Raw genomic sequence first — 16,385 nt, 5'->3', positions numbered from 1 at the left:
TAGGTTTATTCCTAGGAAATATATTTTTCTTGTTACTATATCAATTGGTTATTTTTTCCTGATTTCTATTTCTGATATTTCATTGTTGGTGTACAAAAATGCCTTTGATATCTGAGTATTGACTTTGTATCCTGCTGTTCTGCCAAATTCAGTTTAGGTCATTAAAATTTTTGGTGGAGTCAATAGGACTTTCTATGTACACTATCATTTCATCCGCAAACAATAACAGTTTTGCTTCCTCCTTTCCAATTTGGATGCCTTTTATTTCTTTTTCCTGATTGCTGTGGCTATGTCTTCTAATACTATGTTGAATGGAGTGGTGAAAGTGGACTCCCTTGTCGTGTTCCTGATTTTAGTGGGAAAGCTTTTAGTTTTTTGCCCATTGAGTATGATGCTGGTTGTACGTTTTTCATATACGGTTTTGATTATGTTGAGGAACTGGAAGTTCCTCCCTGTACTCCCAGTTCACAGGGTGATTTTATCACAATGGGTACTATACCTTATTAAATGCTTCTCCCACATCTATTGATATGGTCATGCGATTTCTGTCTTTTGTTTATATGATGCATTACATTTATTGATATGCGAATATTGTACTATCCTTGCATCCCTGGAATTAATTCCACTTGGTCGTGCTGTATGATCTTATTAATGTATTGCTGCCTGAGGTTTGCCAGCATTTTGTTAAGGATCTTAATGTCTATGTTCATCAGCAATATTGGCCTGTAGTCTTCTTTCTTTGTTGTGTCTTCATCTAGTTTTAGGATTAGCATGATGATGGCTTCTTAAAAAGAGTTTGGGAGTCTTCCATCTTCTTGAATCTTTTTGAATAGTCTGAAGGATAGGGAGTAATTCTTCCTTAACAAATTCCTCTGTGAAACCATCTGGTCCAGGGCTTTTGTGTGCTGGAAGTTTTTTGATTATTGCTTTGATATTGCCAGCTATTATCAGTCTGTTCAGGCTTTCTGCTGCTTCATTCAGTTCTGGAAGATTATATTTTTCTACAAATTTGCCCATTTCGCCCAGGTTTTCAAATTCCGTGCATATAGTTGTTCATAGTAATTTCTTTTTTTTTTTTTAACTTTTTAAAATATTTTATTTATTTACTTTTAGAGAGAGGGGAAGGGAAGGAGAAAGAGTGGGAGAGCAACATCAATGTGTGGCTGCCTCTCGTGAGTCCCCTGCTGGGAACTGGCCTGCAACCCAGGCATGTGCCCTGACTGGGAATTGAACCGCAATACTCTGGTTCGCAGAGTAATTTCTTACAATCCTTTGTATTTCTGAGGTAGCAGTTGTAATCTCTCCTCTTTCATTTCTGATTTTATTTATTTCAGTCCTCTCTCTTTTTTTCATCAGTCTGCTTAAAGGCTTGCCAATTTTGTGTATTGTTCGAAGAATCATCACCTGGATTTATTGATCCTTTAATTGTTCTTTTAGTCTCTATGTCATTTAATTTTGCTCTGATATTGATTCCTAATACTCTCCTCATGTTTTTGAATTCTTGTTTCTTCATCCTTTTCTGTTTGGTCATTTTTTTTCTTTCTTCTGGTCCACTCCCTTGATTTGCGTCCCAGTTTCCTTTCCATCACTATTGGTTTCCTGTGCATTTCCCTTGATTTCAGTTAGTTTAGCCTTCAATGTTCCTCTAATTTGTGACTGAAATCAACCAGCTGTGTGAACATACTGATCATCAGTGTTTTGAACTGTGCATTTGATAGGTTGGCTATTTCTTGGTCACTTAGAGTTATGGGCTCTGGGGATCTGAGTTCTTCTTGAGCCATGTTTTGGTCTGTTTGTGCCTGTTACATATGAGGAGAGAAGCCTTAGTTGTTCACCAGGGCGGGGCCACCCAGGTCGCTGGGTTGTGACAGTGTATGTGGGGGCGGGGGTCAAAGAGAGATAATAGCAGTACACTCTGCTGCTTCCCGTTGAGGGGGGCCTGCGCGGTCTGTCTCAATGCTCGCTCCTTCACTGGTTTATCTGTGCGCGAATGTGTGACAGAGGTCAGCCTGCTGCCCTGCACCCTTACTGGGTCTGCCCATTGCTACCCCATACCTGGGATTTGCCCACAGCTGCCTGCACACCTGGGTCAGTCCAGGGGATCTTTCCTGCCCGACCTGCTCTACCGCTGGCTCCGCCCCTCTTACCGGTCTGGACGAATGGTACATTGTTGTTGGACTTCCGTATAGTTTAATTTTCTGTGTTTTGGCTGTGTTTTTGTTGCTAAAACTTTGTTGTTTTTAAACTTGGTTGTGCAAGAAGGCACAATGTTTCCACCTACGCCTCCATCTTGGCAGAAGTCCCTCGAAAAATTTTATAGGTATAATTTCTTTCGTTTCCTAAAATAAATATTTTCTTTATTGGATATGTGTCTTATTAAAATCTCTGTTTTTCAAGGGTTGGCAAGCTTCATCTATAATAATAGACTAGGCAGTGACAGAGGTGGACAAAGGTATGGGAGGATAAAGAGTGATGAATGAAGACTTGCAGTAGTGAACAAGCAATACAGTGTTCAGAAGATGTGTTTTAGAATTGTGGATCTGAAACCTGTATAATTTTTTTAATCCAGTGTCACCCAACAAATTTCAGAAACAGGAAAACAAGAAACCATATTGTAAGTGTTTAGATTTTTGAGGACACATATGATATCTCACATATACTTTTTAAGTTCCTTTTAAAACAACCCTTTAAAAATATATAAACACAAGGAAAAATACCACCTAAAAACAACTGCAGTTATCAATGAAAAATGAGCAAATATTAATAAAGGTGGAAAGAGAGTAAGAATATTATAAGAAAAAAAGAATATGAGATGAGTAAAAGAAAGAAAAATGATTGAGTCCCGTAAGACTGCTAGCACATAATACCACCAAAGACAGTCAAGATAGATTGATCTAATATGTATAAATAACCCAAAAAATAAAAAGTCAGGTTGTTTGTCTGTCTCTAAGATAAAGAGACAAACAACCCCCAAATGAAAGAAAAAGAGAAATCCCCAGAAAAAGAGCAAAATGAAATGAGGCAAGCAATTTATCAGATACAAGAGTTCAAAGTAATGGTTATAAGGGTGCTGAAGGAACTTAGTGAGAATTACAAGAAACTTTATGGGAACTACAAAGACCTTAGTGGGAAATACATCAGCATGAAAAAGGACATAGAAACTATGAATAAGTACCATGTGGAAATGAAGAATACAATATTTGAATTGAAGAATAGAGTAGAAGGAATTAAAAACAGGCTAAAGTAGAGGACTGAATCAGTGAGTTGGAGGTCAAGGTAGAAAAAAACACCCTGTAAGATGAACAAAACAAAAAAAGACTTAAAAAGAATGAGGAAAATTTAAGGGAGCTTTGGAACAATATGAAACGTAACAGCATTCACATCATAGGAATACCAGAAAGAGAAGAAAAGGAACAAGGGACGGAAAATCCATTTGAATAAATAGTAACAAAAAACCTCCCTAACCTGGTGAAGGAAAAAAATCACACCGCCCTGGCTGGTGTGGCTCAGTGGGTTGAGTGCCAGCCAGCCTGAGAACTAGAGGGTCACTGGTCTGATTCCCAGTTAAGGCACATGCCTGGGTTGCAAGCCAGGTCCCCAGTAGGGGGCACGCAAGAGGCAACCACACACTGATGTTTCTCTCCCTCTCTTTCCCTGCTGTCTAAAGAAAAACAAATAAAATTGGTTAAAAAACAAAGAAAGTAAAAGAAAATACCACGCAAGTTCAGGAAGCACAGAGTCCCAATTAAGAGGAAACCAAAAAGGGCCAGTCTAAGACCTATCAATATTAAAACGGCAAAATATAAAGACAAAGAGACAGTCTAAGAGGCAGTAAGGAGAAATAGTAACAAACAACAGAGCTCCAATAAGAATAATGAGCTGATTTCTCAATGGAAACACTACAAGGCAGAAGGAACTGGCACAAAATATTTTAAGTAATAAAAAGCAAAAACATACAACCAAAACTATTCTACCTAGCAAGGCGCTCATTTAAAATGAATGGCAAAATAAATAACTTCCCAAATTAAAAGAAAAAAAGAGCTAAAGGAGAATATTTTCACCAAACAAACATTGAGACAGATGCTAAAGGGACTTCTTTAAGAATAAGAAGTAGAGAGAAAGAGGAACACAAGTACAAGCAAGAAAATGGCCATGTAACCTTAAATGTATATGGATTAAATGCACCAATTAAAAGACTCAGGGTAGCTGAATGGATAAGAAAACATGACACATATATAATGCTGTCTACAAAAGACCCACCTCAGAACGAAAGATTTACACAGACTGAAAGTAAAGGGACAGAAATAATTATTCTATGCAAATATACAAGAAAAAAAAGCTGGGGTGGCAATACTTGTATCAGACGAAATAGACTTCAAAACAAAGGCCATAAAAGATAGAAAAAAGATCACTACAAAATACTTAAGGGAGCAGTCCAACAAAAGGATTTAACCCTAGTAAACTTACAAATACCCAATAAAGGAAATCTTGAAGGACTTGAAGGAAGAGGTCAACAGCAATACAGTAACTGTAGGAGATTTTAACACACATTATCAAAAATGGACAGATCTTTCAGACAAAATACCAACAAGGATATAGTGGCATTAAATGACAATCTAGATCAATGAACTTAATTGATATTTATAGAACATTCACCACAAAGAAGCAAAATATACTTAATCACAAATGCACCCCATTTCAAATGGATCATTTTCAAAGTTAGACCACTGGGTGGGACACAAAACAAGCTTTTCTTTTTCAAGAAAATTGAAATCACATCAAACATATTCTCAGATCATGATGGCTTAAAACTAGAAATCGATCTCAAAAAACAGCTAAAAAAATTCAAATGTATATAGACTGAATAACATGCTATTAAACAATAAATGGATTAACAATGAGATCAAGGAAGAAATAAAAAATTATCTGGAAACAAATGAAAATGAACACACAACCCGAAAACTATAGGACACCGTAAAGTCACCCTGAGAGGGAAGTTCATAGCAATACAAGTATACCTAGAGAAGGCAGAAAAATCTCAAACAACCTAACCCTACATCCAAAAGAACTAGCAAATAGCAACAAAGCCCAGAGTGAGTAGAAGAAAGGAAATAATCAAGATCAGAGCAGAATGAGAAACAAACAAACAAAAAAACCCTCAAAAGATAATGAATCCAGGAGCCAGTTCTTCGAAAAGACAAACAAAATGGACAAACCTTTAAGCAGACTCATCAAGAAAAAAAGAGAGAGGTCCTAAATACATAAATCAGAAATGAAAAAGGAGATTTAACAACAGATATGACAGAAATACAAAGGATTGTAAGAAATTACTATAACTACAACCACATGCCAAGAAAATGGACAACGTGGGTGAAAGGGATAAATTTTTATAAACATACAATGTTCCAAATGTGAACCAGGAAGAAGCAGAAAACCTGAATACACTGAAAATAATTAGAGAAATTAAAGCAGTAATCCAAAAACTCCTGGGAAACAAAAGCCCTTCTTTATGAAACATTCAAAGAAGAACTAACACCTGTACTTCTCAAACTATTCCAAAAAATTCAAGAAGAGGGAGGAATTCCAAACTCTCGTTACAAGGTCAGTATTATCCTAATTCTAAAACCAGGTAAAGACAGAACAAAGAAAATAGCAGGTCAATATCTATGCAGAACACAGATGTTACAACCCTCAGCAAAACATTAGCAAATTGGCTCCAGCATTACATTAAGAAGATCATACACCATGATCAAATAGGATTTATTCCAGGGATGCAATGATGGTACAATATTCACAAATTAATCACAAAAACAGAGGACAAAAATCACATGATCACATCAACAGATGCACCAAAAGCATCTGTTAATGCATCTGGTAAATCTAGCATCTGGTAAATCCAGCATCTGGTAAATCCAGCACCCATTTATGATAACAGCACACAGCACAGTGGAAAAAGAGGGAGCATACCTAAATATAATAAAGGCCATACATGAAAAACCAACTCCCAACATCATGCTCAATGGGCAAAAACTAAAAGTGTTTTAAGATCAGGAACAAGATGAGGGTGTCTGCTTTCACCACTCTCATTCAACACAGTACTGGAAGTCCTAACAACATCGATCAGACAAGAGGAAATAAAAGACATCTAAACTGGAAAGGATGACGTAAAACTATCATTATTTACAGATGATATGATAGTATATACAGAAAATGCTATAGGATCTACCAAAAGAACTACTCGATCCTCAAGTGAATTGGACAGAATAGCAGGATACAAAGTCAAGATTAAAAAAACGATGGCATTTTTGTATACCAACAATGAATTATCAGAAAGAAAAGCTAAGAAAAAACACCACTTACTAGAGCAACAAAAAATAAAATAAAATAAAATACCTACAAATAAATTTAACCAAGGAAGTAAAAGACCTCTACTTGAAAAACTATAAAAACCTTAATAAAGAAATTAAGGAAGGTACAAATAAATGGAAGCATAAACCATGTTCATGGACTGGAAGACTTAACATCATTAAAATGTCCATACTACCCAAAGCAATCTGTAGATTTAACACAATTCCTATTCGTATTTCACAGATCTAGAACAAATATTCCCAAAACTTATATGGAACCAAAAAAGACCCCAAAAAGCCTGAGCAATCTTGAAAAGGAGAAGAAATGTTGAGGAGATCACAATACCTGACATCAAACTATACTACAAGGCCACTAATCAAAACAGTCTGGTAACTAAGAACGGACACACAGATCAATGAAACAGAGAACCCAGAAATGTATCCATGTCTCTATGGTAAATTAATATTTTACAAAGGGGGCACAAGCATAGAAAGGTGCAAACATAGTCTCTTCAAAAAATGATGTTGGGAGAACTAGACTGGTACACACAAAAAACTGAAACTAGACCACCGACTTACACCATACACCAGAATATACTCAAAATGGACAAAAGACTTAAATATATGTCATGATACCATAAAAATCCTACTGGCAAACATAGGCAGTAAAATTTCAGACATTTCATATATGCAATATTTTTGCCAATATATCTCCTAGGAGAAAATCAAGGAAAAAATAAACAAATGGGACTACATCAAATTAAAAAGCTTCTGCAGAGCTAAAGAAACCATCATCAAAATAAAAAGGGAACTGACTGCATGAAATAATATATTTGCCAATGACACACTGGACAAGGGTTTAATTTCCAAAATAAAGAACTCACATGACTCAACACCAGGAAGACAAATAATCCAATTTAAAAAATGGGTGAAGGACCTGAACAAACATTTCTCCAAGGAGGACATACTGAGGGCCCAGAGACATACGAACAAATGCTCAACATCACTAGCCATCAGAGAGAAGCAAATGAAAATCACCATAAGATATCACCTCAGACCTGCCAAAATGGCTATCATTAATAAATGAACAAAAAACAAGTGCTGCATGCACACTGGTGCAGACACTGTGAAAAACAGAATGGAATTTCCTCAAAAAATTAAAAATTAAACAATCTGTTGACCTCGCAACTCCAATGCTGGGAATTTACCCTAAAAAGCCGGAAACATCAACTAAAAAGAAATTATGCACCCCTATGTTCACAGCAGCCTTATTTACAATAGCCAAGATTTGGAAACAGCCTAAGTACCCAATAGTAGATGAATGCATTAAAAAACTGTGATATCTGCTGGTGGGATTGCAGACTGGTACAACCATTATGAAAAACAGTATGGAATTTTCTCAGAAAAATCAAAATCGACCTGCCTTTTGATCCAGCAATTCCACTGCTAGGACTTGAATCCTAAAACATCAATTTCAAAGAACCTATGCACCACAATGTTCATAGCAGCACAATTTACAATAGCCAAGAGTTGGAAGCAACCTAGGTGCCCGTCAGTAAATGAATGGATCAAAAAATTGTCAGTACATATACACAATGGAGTTCTATGCAGCAGAGAGAAAGGAGCTACTATCCTTTGCAACAACATGGATGGAACTGGAAAGCATTATGCTGAGTGAAACAGGCCAGGTATTGAAAGACAAATACCATATGTTCTCACCTTTAACAGGAAGCTAAACAACAAAACAAATAAGCAAGCAGATTAAAAACAAAGACACTGAAATAGAGAACAAGGGGACAGTGACCAGAGGGGAGAGGGAAGGGAATTTAAGGGGAAAAAAGGGGGAGGGATTTGGAGGAACAAGTATGAAGGACTCAGGGACTAGAACTAAGGGGGGTGGGAAATGGGAGGGAGGTGGGGAGCATGGGGCGGAATGGGCTGGGATGGGAGAAACAGACAGAAAACTGTACTTGAAAAATAACTAAATAAAATTAAAAAAAAACTGTGATATATTTACACAATGGAATACTACGCAGCAGAAGAAATGGTCACTCCTACCTTTTGTAACAGCATGGATGGAACTGGAGATTACTATACTAAGCAAAACAACCCAGTCAGAGAAAGAAAACTACCATGTGACCTCACTTAGAAGAATCTAATGAACAACAAAAAAAAAACTAATGAGCAAAACAGAACCAGAGGCATAGAATTATGGAATGGTCTGACAGCTCTAAAGGGAAAGAGGAAGGTGGGGACTGTGTGAAAGAAGATGAAGGGATTAGTCAAAGAACTTGTATGAAGGACCCATGGACATGAACAACAGTGTGGTGAGTGACCATGGAACTGCAGAGCAGGCACTGTGGAGGGGGGTGAAGAGGGGAAATTGGGACAACTGCATAAAAAGTTAAATGAAATAAAATGAAATAAAAACAAAACAAAATAATAAAATAAAATAAATATACAAGGAATTTTTAGCCTGAAAACTGCACAAAAAGAAGCCGAAGGCCGTATCTGTTCATAGGCAGTGTTTGCTGAACACTGGTGTAGACTGACACCTTCAAAATTAGTTACTAGGTGTTAAGCAGTATAACACTTCTATACTCCTTGAAATAGTATAAAAACAAACCATTATGAGACAAACTATCGCTACTGTTTGAATTCTACTGTATTTCTAGCAGAAAAGTATTAATAAAAGCTTCAAATATGTTGAAGATAATCATCAAATATATCTGACAAATACCATAATGATATAATTTGACAGTGAGAACTTGTCCTGATGAAGGAATTAAATTATCTGACCATATGTCTCAAGTGATCTTCTAATAAAAAATTCTTGGATAAAAAACTAAGAAATGACTAATCACACTTTAGGTTTATAACCTTAAGATACAAAGTCACTATGGGGACATGTATCTAGAAAGATGTACAAATTCTACTTTTCTTTTTTGCAGGTAGTTAAAAATAGCCTACTATGTCTTTTTTCCTAAAACCCTCTAGAAAAGATCTTTTCAACCAATATCATGATTTTTTAAAAAATATTTTATTTATTTATCTTTAGAGGGGAAGGGAAGGAGAGAGGGAGAGAAACATCAATGTATGGTTGCCTTTCATGCGTCCCCTGCTGGGAACTGGCCTGCAGGGAACTGGTCTGCAACCCAGGCATGTGCCCTGACTGAGAATCGAACCGCGATTGTCTGGTTCGCAGGCCCGTGCTCAATCCACTGAGCTACACCAGCCAGGGCTTATTTTTTTAAGTGATTTTTTAGTGGTGCCTTGCCAGTAAATTTGTTGGGGGTTCAGTGATCTAAAGTTGACTGAAAGAAAAACATAAAAATAAAATAGCTTTTATAACATAAAGGACTAATCACATCCTTCCTTAAAACTTTTTCAATGGTTTCTGAGTGGTATTTATAAGGCTCTACAAGATTGGTCCCGACCCTGACTGGTATAGCTCAGTGGATCAAGCGTGGCCCTGCAAACTGAAAGGTTGCAGGTTTGATTCCCAGTCACAGCACATGCCTGTGTTGCAGGCCAGGTCTCTAGTAGGGGGTGTGTGAGAGGCAACCACACACTGATGTTTCTCTCCCTCTCATTCTCCTTCCCTTCCCCTCTCTCTAAAAATAAATAAAATCTTAAAAAAAAAAAAAGATTGGTCCCTACCTACTACATTTCCTGCCTCATATTCAGTCCTTGTCTTCAGTCCAACTACACTGGCCCCTTTATTTAGTTTCTTGAACTCACTTTCTTCCCTTATGTATATTATTGCCACTGCTTGGAATAAATCTACCACACTCCTCAGTTATCCTGAGAAGACTGACAAATTAAAAATGACTTCTTCCTCCAATCCTCAGTAAAGGCAGAAGACAAATACAGAATAGGTATGTTTCCTTGAAACATACATACTATCAGTAAAAGACAATCGAAAGCATAACTGAAGTCTATACATAAATTATAGAAATGTTATACCACATTAAGAAATTATATACTTTAGAGACCTCCGGCCAAGATGGAGGCATAGGTGGGAACACTGTGTCTCCTTGCACAACCAACTTTAAAGACAACAAAGTTGAGTAACAAAAACACAATCAAAACACAGAAAATTGAACTGGACATAAGTCTGGCAACAACAAACCATTCAGCCAGACTGGTAAGAGGGGAAGAGTCAGCGGCTAGCGGAGCAGGGTTGCACAGGAAAAAGCGGCTGGACCGACCCAGATGCGCAGGCGCGGTTGGCAGATCCCAGGCAGGGAGTGGCAATGGGAGGACCCAGTGGGAGAGCAAAGCGGCTGGCTGAAAGCGGTCACACATCCGCAAGCAGATAAACCAGGTGAAGGAGCGAGCAATGAGACAGCACAGGCTAGGGCCCCAGCTACAGAAATTAAAGCCTAAAAGCACCAATTGGAAAAACTTTCAGGGGTTGAGGTGCCAGGAGAGACTCCCAGGCTCACAGAGAGTATGCTGGAGAGACCCACAGGGTCCTGGAGGGTGCACAGGCCCACACACCGGGGAGCCAGCACCAGAGGGGCTGTAAATCCAAGAGAGAGCAGAACAGATACCACTGCCCCTCTCTGACCCTGCCCCCACAAACAGCGTCACAACCCAGTGACTGGGTGGCCCTACCATGGTGAACACCTAAGGCTCCAGCCCTCAAATGTAACAGGCACAAACAGACCAAAACATTATGGCTCAAGACGAACAGCTCAAAACACTGGTGATCAGGATGCTCACAGAACTGGTTGATTTTAGTCACAAATTAGAGGAACATATGATGGCTAAACTAACTGAAATGAAGGGAAATGAACAGGAAACCAATAGTGATGGAAAGGAAACTGGGACTCAAATCAAGGGAGTGGACCAGAAGGAAGAAAAAAATGACCAAACAGAAAAGGATGAAGAAAGAAGAATTCAAAAAAATGAGGAGAGGCTTAGGAACCTCCAGGACATCTTTAAACATTCCAACATCCAAATTCTAGGGGTACCAGAAGGGGAAGAGGAACAGCCACCAGTGGAACACTTATTTGAACAAATAATAAAACTTCCTCAATCTGGCAAAGGAAATAGACTTCCAGGAAATATAGGAAGTTCAGAGAATCCCAAAGAAGTTGGACCCAAGAAGGAACACACCAAGGCACATCATAATTACATTAGCCAAGGTAAAATGAAGGAGAGAATCCTAGAAGCAGCAAGAGAGAAGGGGACAGTCACTTACAAAGAAGTTCCCATCAGACTGTCAGCAGATTTCTCAAAAGAGACCTTACAGTCAAGAAGGGGCTGGAGACTTCCGCCAAGATGGAGGCATAGGTGGATGTGCCGTGCCTTCTCCCACAACCAAGATTAGAGAAAACTAAATATTAGCAACAGAAAACACAGCCAGAACACGGAAAATTGAACTTTTCGGAAGTCCGTTAACAACAAATTCTTCAGCCTGACCGGTAAGGGGCGAAACCAGCGGCTGGCGGAGCAGGGTTGCACAGGAAAACTCGGTCAGACGGGCTCAGGCCCGCGGAATCCAGGCGCAGGGTCAGACCTAGTGAGCGACCCAGCGAGCAACCAGGCGAGCGACCTCGGGGGAGACAGCCGGGCCGGGGCTGCGTGTTGACTGAGGTCGCGCATTTGTTCGAGGGTGGACAGGCGAGGAAGTGGGCGGTTGGACCGGGCCGGCAGGTCCCCACGGCAAGCGGCAGTGGAGGGCGCCGCCATTTCCCTGCTCTGACCCCACCTCCACATACAGCGTCATAACCCAGAGACTCTGAGTGGCCCGGCCCAGGTGAACCACCTAAGGCACCGCTCCTCCGCACCCAGCTGTGAGAAGCGGCAGAGGGGGTCGCCATTTCCCCGCTCTGGCCACGCCCCCACATACAGCGTCACAACCCAGCGACCTGGGAATCCAAGCCGCCGCTTCTCACACTTAAAGGGCCCAAACAGACCAAGAATGGCGCAGGAGGATCTCAGAGCCCCAGAAATAAATCTAAGCGATGAAGAAATAGCAAAACTCACAGACGCACAGTTTAAAAAATTGGTGATCAGGATCCTCACAGAACTGGTTGATTATATGGACAAATTAGACAAATATATGAAGGCGAAACTAATTGAAATGAATGGAATTGCACAGGACACCAGTAGCAATGAAAAGGAAACTGGGACTCAAATCAATGGAGTGGACCCGAAGAAAGCAAATAATGGCCAAACAGAAAAGAGTCAAGAAGCAAGAATTCAAAGAAATGAGGAGAGTCTTAGGAACCTCCAGGACATCTTTAAACGCTCCAACATCCGAATTATAGGGGTACCAGAAGGGGGAAAGGCACAGCCACCAGTGGAAAACTTATTTGAACAAATAATAAAGGAGAATTTCCCCAATCTGGCAAAGGGAAATAGACTTCCAGGAAATCCAGGAAGCTCAGAGAGTCCCAAACAAGTTGGACCCAAGAAGGAACACACCAAGGCACATCGTAATTACATTAGCCAAGATTAAAATGAAGGAGAGAATCCTAGAAGCAGCAAGAGCTAAGGGGACAGTCACCTACAAAGGAGTCCCCATCAGACTGTCAGCGGATTTCTCAAAAGAGACCTTACAGGCAAGAAGGGGCTGGAAAGAGGTATTCCAAGTCATGAAATCTAAAGACCTACAACCAAGATTGCTCTATCCAGCAAAACTTTCATTTAAAATGGAAGGACAGATAAGGTGCTTCTCAGATAAGATCAAATTCAAGGAGTTCATCATCACCAAGCCCTTATTATATGAAATGTTAAAGGGACTTATCTAAGAAAAAGAAGTTAAAGAAACATGAACAGTGAAAGGACAACAAACTCACAGTTATTAACAACCACACCTAAAACGAAAGCAAACTAAAAGGACAGCTAGATCCGGAGTGGAAACATAGAAATGAAGATCTCAAGGAGGGTTAGCAACAGGGGAGTGGGAGGAGGAGAAGGGGGGAGAAGGTACAGAAAATAAGTAGCATAGACAGTAGATAGAAAATAGATGGGGGGGCAAGAATAGCATGGGAAATATAGAATCTAAAGGACTTGAGACACATGGTCATAAACTAAAGGGGGGGTAATGGTGGGGATGGGGGGGTAGGGTGGAGGGGAATGAAAGGGGGAATAGAACAACTGTAACAGCATAATCAATAAAAAAAAGTAAATAGTTAAAAAAAAAAAAAAAAAAAAAAAAAAGAAGGGGCTGGAAAGAAGTATTCCAAGTCATGAAAACCAAAGACCTACATCCAAGACTGATCTATCCAGCAAAGTTTTAATTTAGAATGGAAGGACAGATAAAGTGCTTCTCAGATAAGATCAAGTTCAAGGAGTTCATCATCATCAAGCCCTTATTATATGAAATGTTAAAGGGACTTATCTAAGAAAAAGAAGATAACAAAGATGAACGGTGAAAGGACAGCAAACTCACAGTTATTAAGAACCACACCTAAAACAAAAGCAAACTAAGAGGACAGCTAGATCAGGAACAGAACCATAGAAATGAAGATCACATGGAGGGTTAGCAACAGGGGAGTGGGGGGAGAAGTGGGAAGAAGGTACAGAGAATAAGTAGCATAGATGGTAGGTAGAAAATAGACGGGGAGGAGGGCAAGAATAGTATGGGAAATATAGAATCTAAAGAACTTGTGACACATGGACATAAACAAAAGGGGGGGGAATGGTGGGGGAGGGGTGTGCAGGGTGGAGGGGAACGAAGGGGGGTAAATGGGACCACTGTAATGGCATAATCAATAAGATATATTAAAAAGAGAAAAAAGAAATATATTTTAAATACATAAACATTATAAATTTTAAAAGTTGAGGTTAGAAATATTAATATTCTTCCTACAACCTCATAAATTGTTTTGCATATCTCACAGACATGTAAAAGCTAATTTAGAAAGTATATCACTAAACAATTTTATATAGTATGTCCAAGCTTTTATTATAAATACATTCCATTATACTACACACCCCTCACTTCAACTCAACTTTTAAAATCTTTATATTTTTGTGTCTGCTTACTCTTATTTTTTAAAATCATTCCCTCTGGACTAGAGTAGTGCTTGCTTTTATAAGCTATTTCGCTTTCCACAGTTTCATTTACCTGCAGACAACTGTCATCCAATAATACTAAATGGAAAATTCCAGAAATAAACAATTTATAAATTTTAAATTTAACACTGTTATGAGTAGCATGATAAATCTTGGGCCATCCCTCTTTGCCCCAGCCAGTATGTGAATCATCTCTTTGTCCAGTGCATTCATGCTGTACATGTTACACACCTTGTTAGTCACTTGGTAACATTCCATGTTATGAGATAAACTATCTTGGTACTTATATAGTTGTATTCAAGTAGCCATTATTATGTTACTTAATAAACCCCGAAAACTCAAGAATGGTGATGCTGGAAATAGGGATATGTCAAAAATAAGATTTAAAGTACTCCCTTTACATAAAGTTCTTAACTTAATAGGGAATAAAAATATCATATATTGAAGTTGTAAAAATCTACTAGTAAGAATGAATCTTCTATCTGAGAAATTATGAAAGAAGGAAAAAGAAATTCATGCTAGTTTGCTGTCACATCTCAAACTGTGGAAGTTATGGCCATGGTGCATGTGAGGTACTTAAGTTAAAACAGAAAAGGCTTTAAGTCTGTACGTAGAAAACATGAATGGAAAACATATAGATATATATACACACTTGTGAGATTCAGCACTTTTTATGATTTTTTAGGCATCCACTGGAGGTTTTGGAACATATCCCCCACAGATAAGCAAGGGCTTTTGTATATCCAGCTAGACATAAAGAGGGGTGAAAAAAAAAGACTATTATATTGTTTCAATGTACATTATTACTGTTTCTCACATCCCAGAGCCACTTTTGTTTTTTATACTATATTATAATTTTTATTGTACATGAAAATTTTTATTGTGATGCATACAAAATTTTAAGCCTGTTCAGGAGGAACAGATGGGAAATTACCTTCAAAGTGTGGTAAAATGAATAGCACTTGCCTGAAGAAGTACTTTCGGATGAAGACCTCTTCCGAGTAGGGCTACAGTTTATACTCTCTGATGATCTCTGGGAAGACTTATCTGATGTTGGTTGGGAACCTGAAGAGAGAAGAAAAGACAGAAATCATAAGAAAATTCAAGCCTAAAAATAACGTTAAACCATTCTGTGTTTGTACTGTAACATTTTAGTTGTTGCCCACTGCCATTCCCTGTAATGATATGATTTTTAAGCTGACGATAAGAGGACAACTAGCGGAGGACAAACCACACTAGATGTTGCCAACAAAATTTCACAGGTTTCATATACACATAATTTCTCCTGTTATGTTAACAGAGGGAAAACCAGTTTTAGTGGAAGAATGAACAGAATAATTCCTTTTTATGTATTACTACTAAAAACATAGTTAAGATATTTATCAATAACAATCACTAACAATATTCTAATCAAATTTGTCCCTGATTATTGATTCAAATTCACTATATAAACTGACAGACAAAACTTACGATGTAACCTGATTGTTTCATTTTATAGAATCAGAGATGAAAATGAAAGAGACCTAAAACCCATATGTCCTACCTAATCTACATAGGTCTCTTTCATACTGTTTTTCCTTGGCAGCATATGCTAGAAGTAACTAATTTATCCATGGAATAGAATAAACTACATTTAAGGGTTTTTTTTGGTTATATACATAAAAGCTCATGAAGACAAAGACTCAATTTCCCTTTGAAATGTTTCACAGTTATACCAAAACCCCTAGTCAATACAGCATAATTTAACACATCTCTCATTCAAGAGAAAAGTATGTCATTCAGGAAAGATTATTTTCCTGAATAAAATATACTTGGTTCTGACTGGATTCCTTATAACCTAAAAAGCTAGCTGTTGAGAATACATAAGGAATGTCATTTCATGTTTGTCAAAAAACTAGTAGTGTTCTGAAATGTTCACTTTTTAACTTGAAAAACATTACAAATAAAAAGCCTTACATATATCTGGAGGCACAAAAGGTACAAGAAATCAAGTACTCAAAGATG

General features: G+C 38.3%; 1 protein-coding gene across 4 annotated transcripts in view; it reads right to left on the bottom strand.

Annotated features, from left to right (window-relative positions):
- Positions 1-16,385, bottom strand: part of ASH1L (ASH1 like histone lysine methyltransferase) — a 188,771-nt gene that overhangs the window by 112,592 nt on the left and 59,794 nt on the right. For all 4 annotated transcript variants that reach the window (XM_053666283.1, XM_037132526.2, XM_053666284.1 and 1 more), the window contains exon 3: positions 15,348-15,446. In XM_053666283.1, coding sequence (XP_053522258.1) covers positions 15,348-15,446 — 99 coding nt within the window. The remainder of the gene's footprint in view (positions 1-15,347; positions 15,447-16,385) is intronic.

This window comes from Artibeus jamaicensis, unplaced genomic scaffold (assembly GCF_021234435.1).
Source record: "Artibeus jamaicensis isolate MK-2021 breed Jamaican fruit bat unplaced genomic scaffold, CSHL_Jam_final contig_447, whole genome shotgun sequence".
NCBI lineage: Eukaryota > Metazoa > Chordata > Mammalia > Chiroptera > Phyllostomidae > Artibeus > Artibeus jamaicensis.
This window is presented reverse-complemented; position numbering and strand designations above follow the sequence as displayed.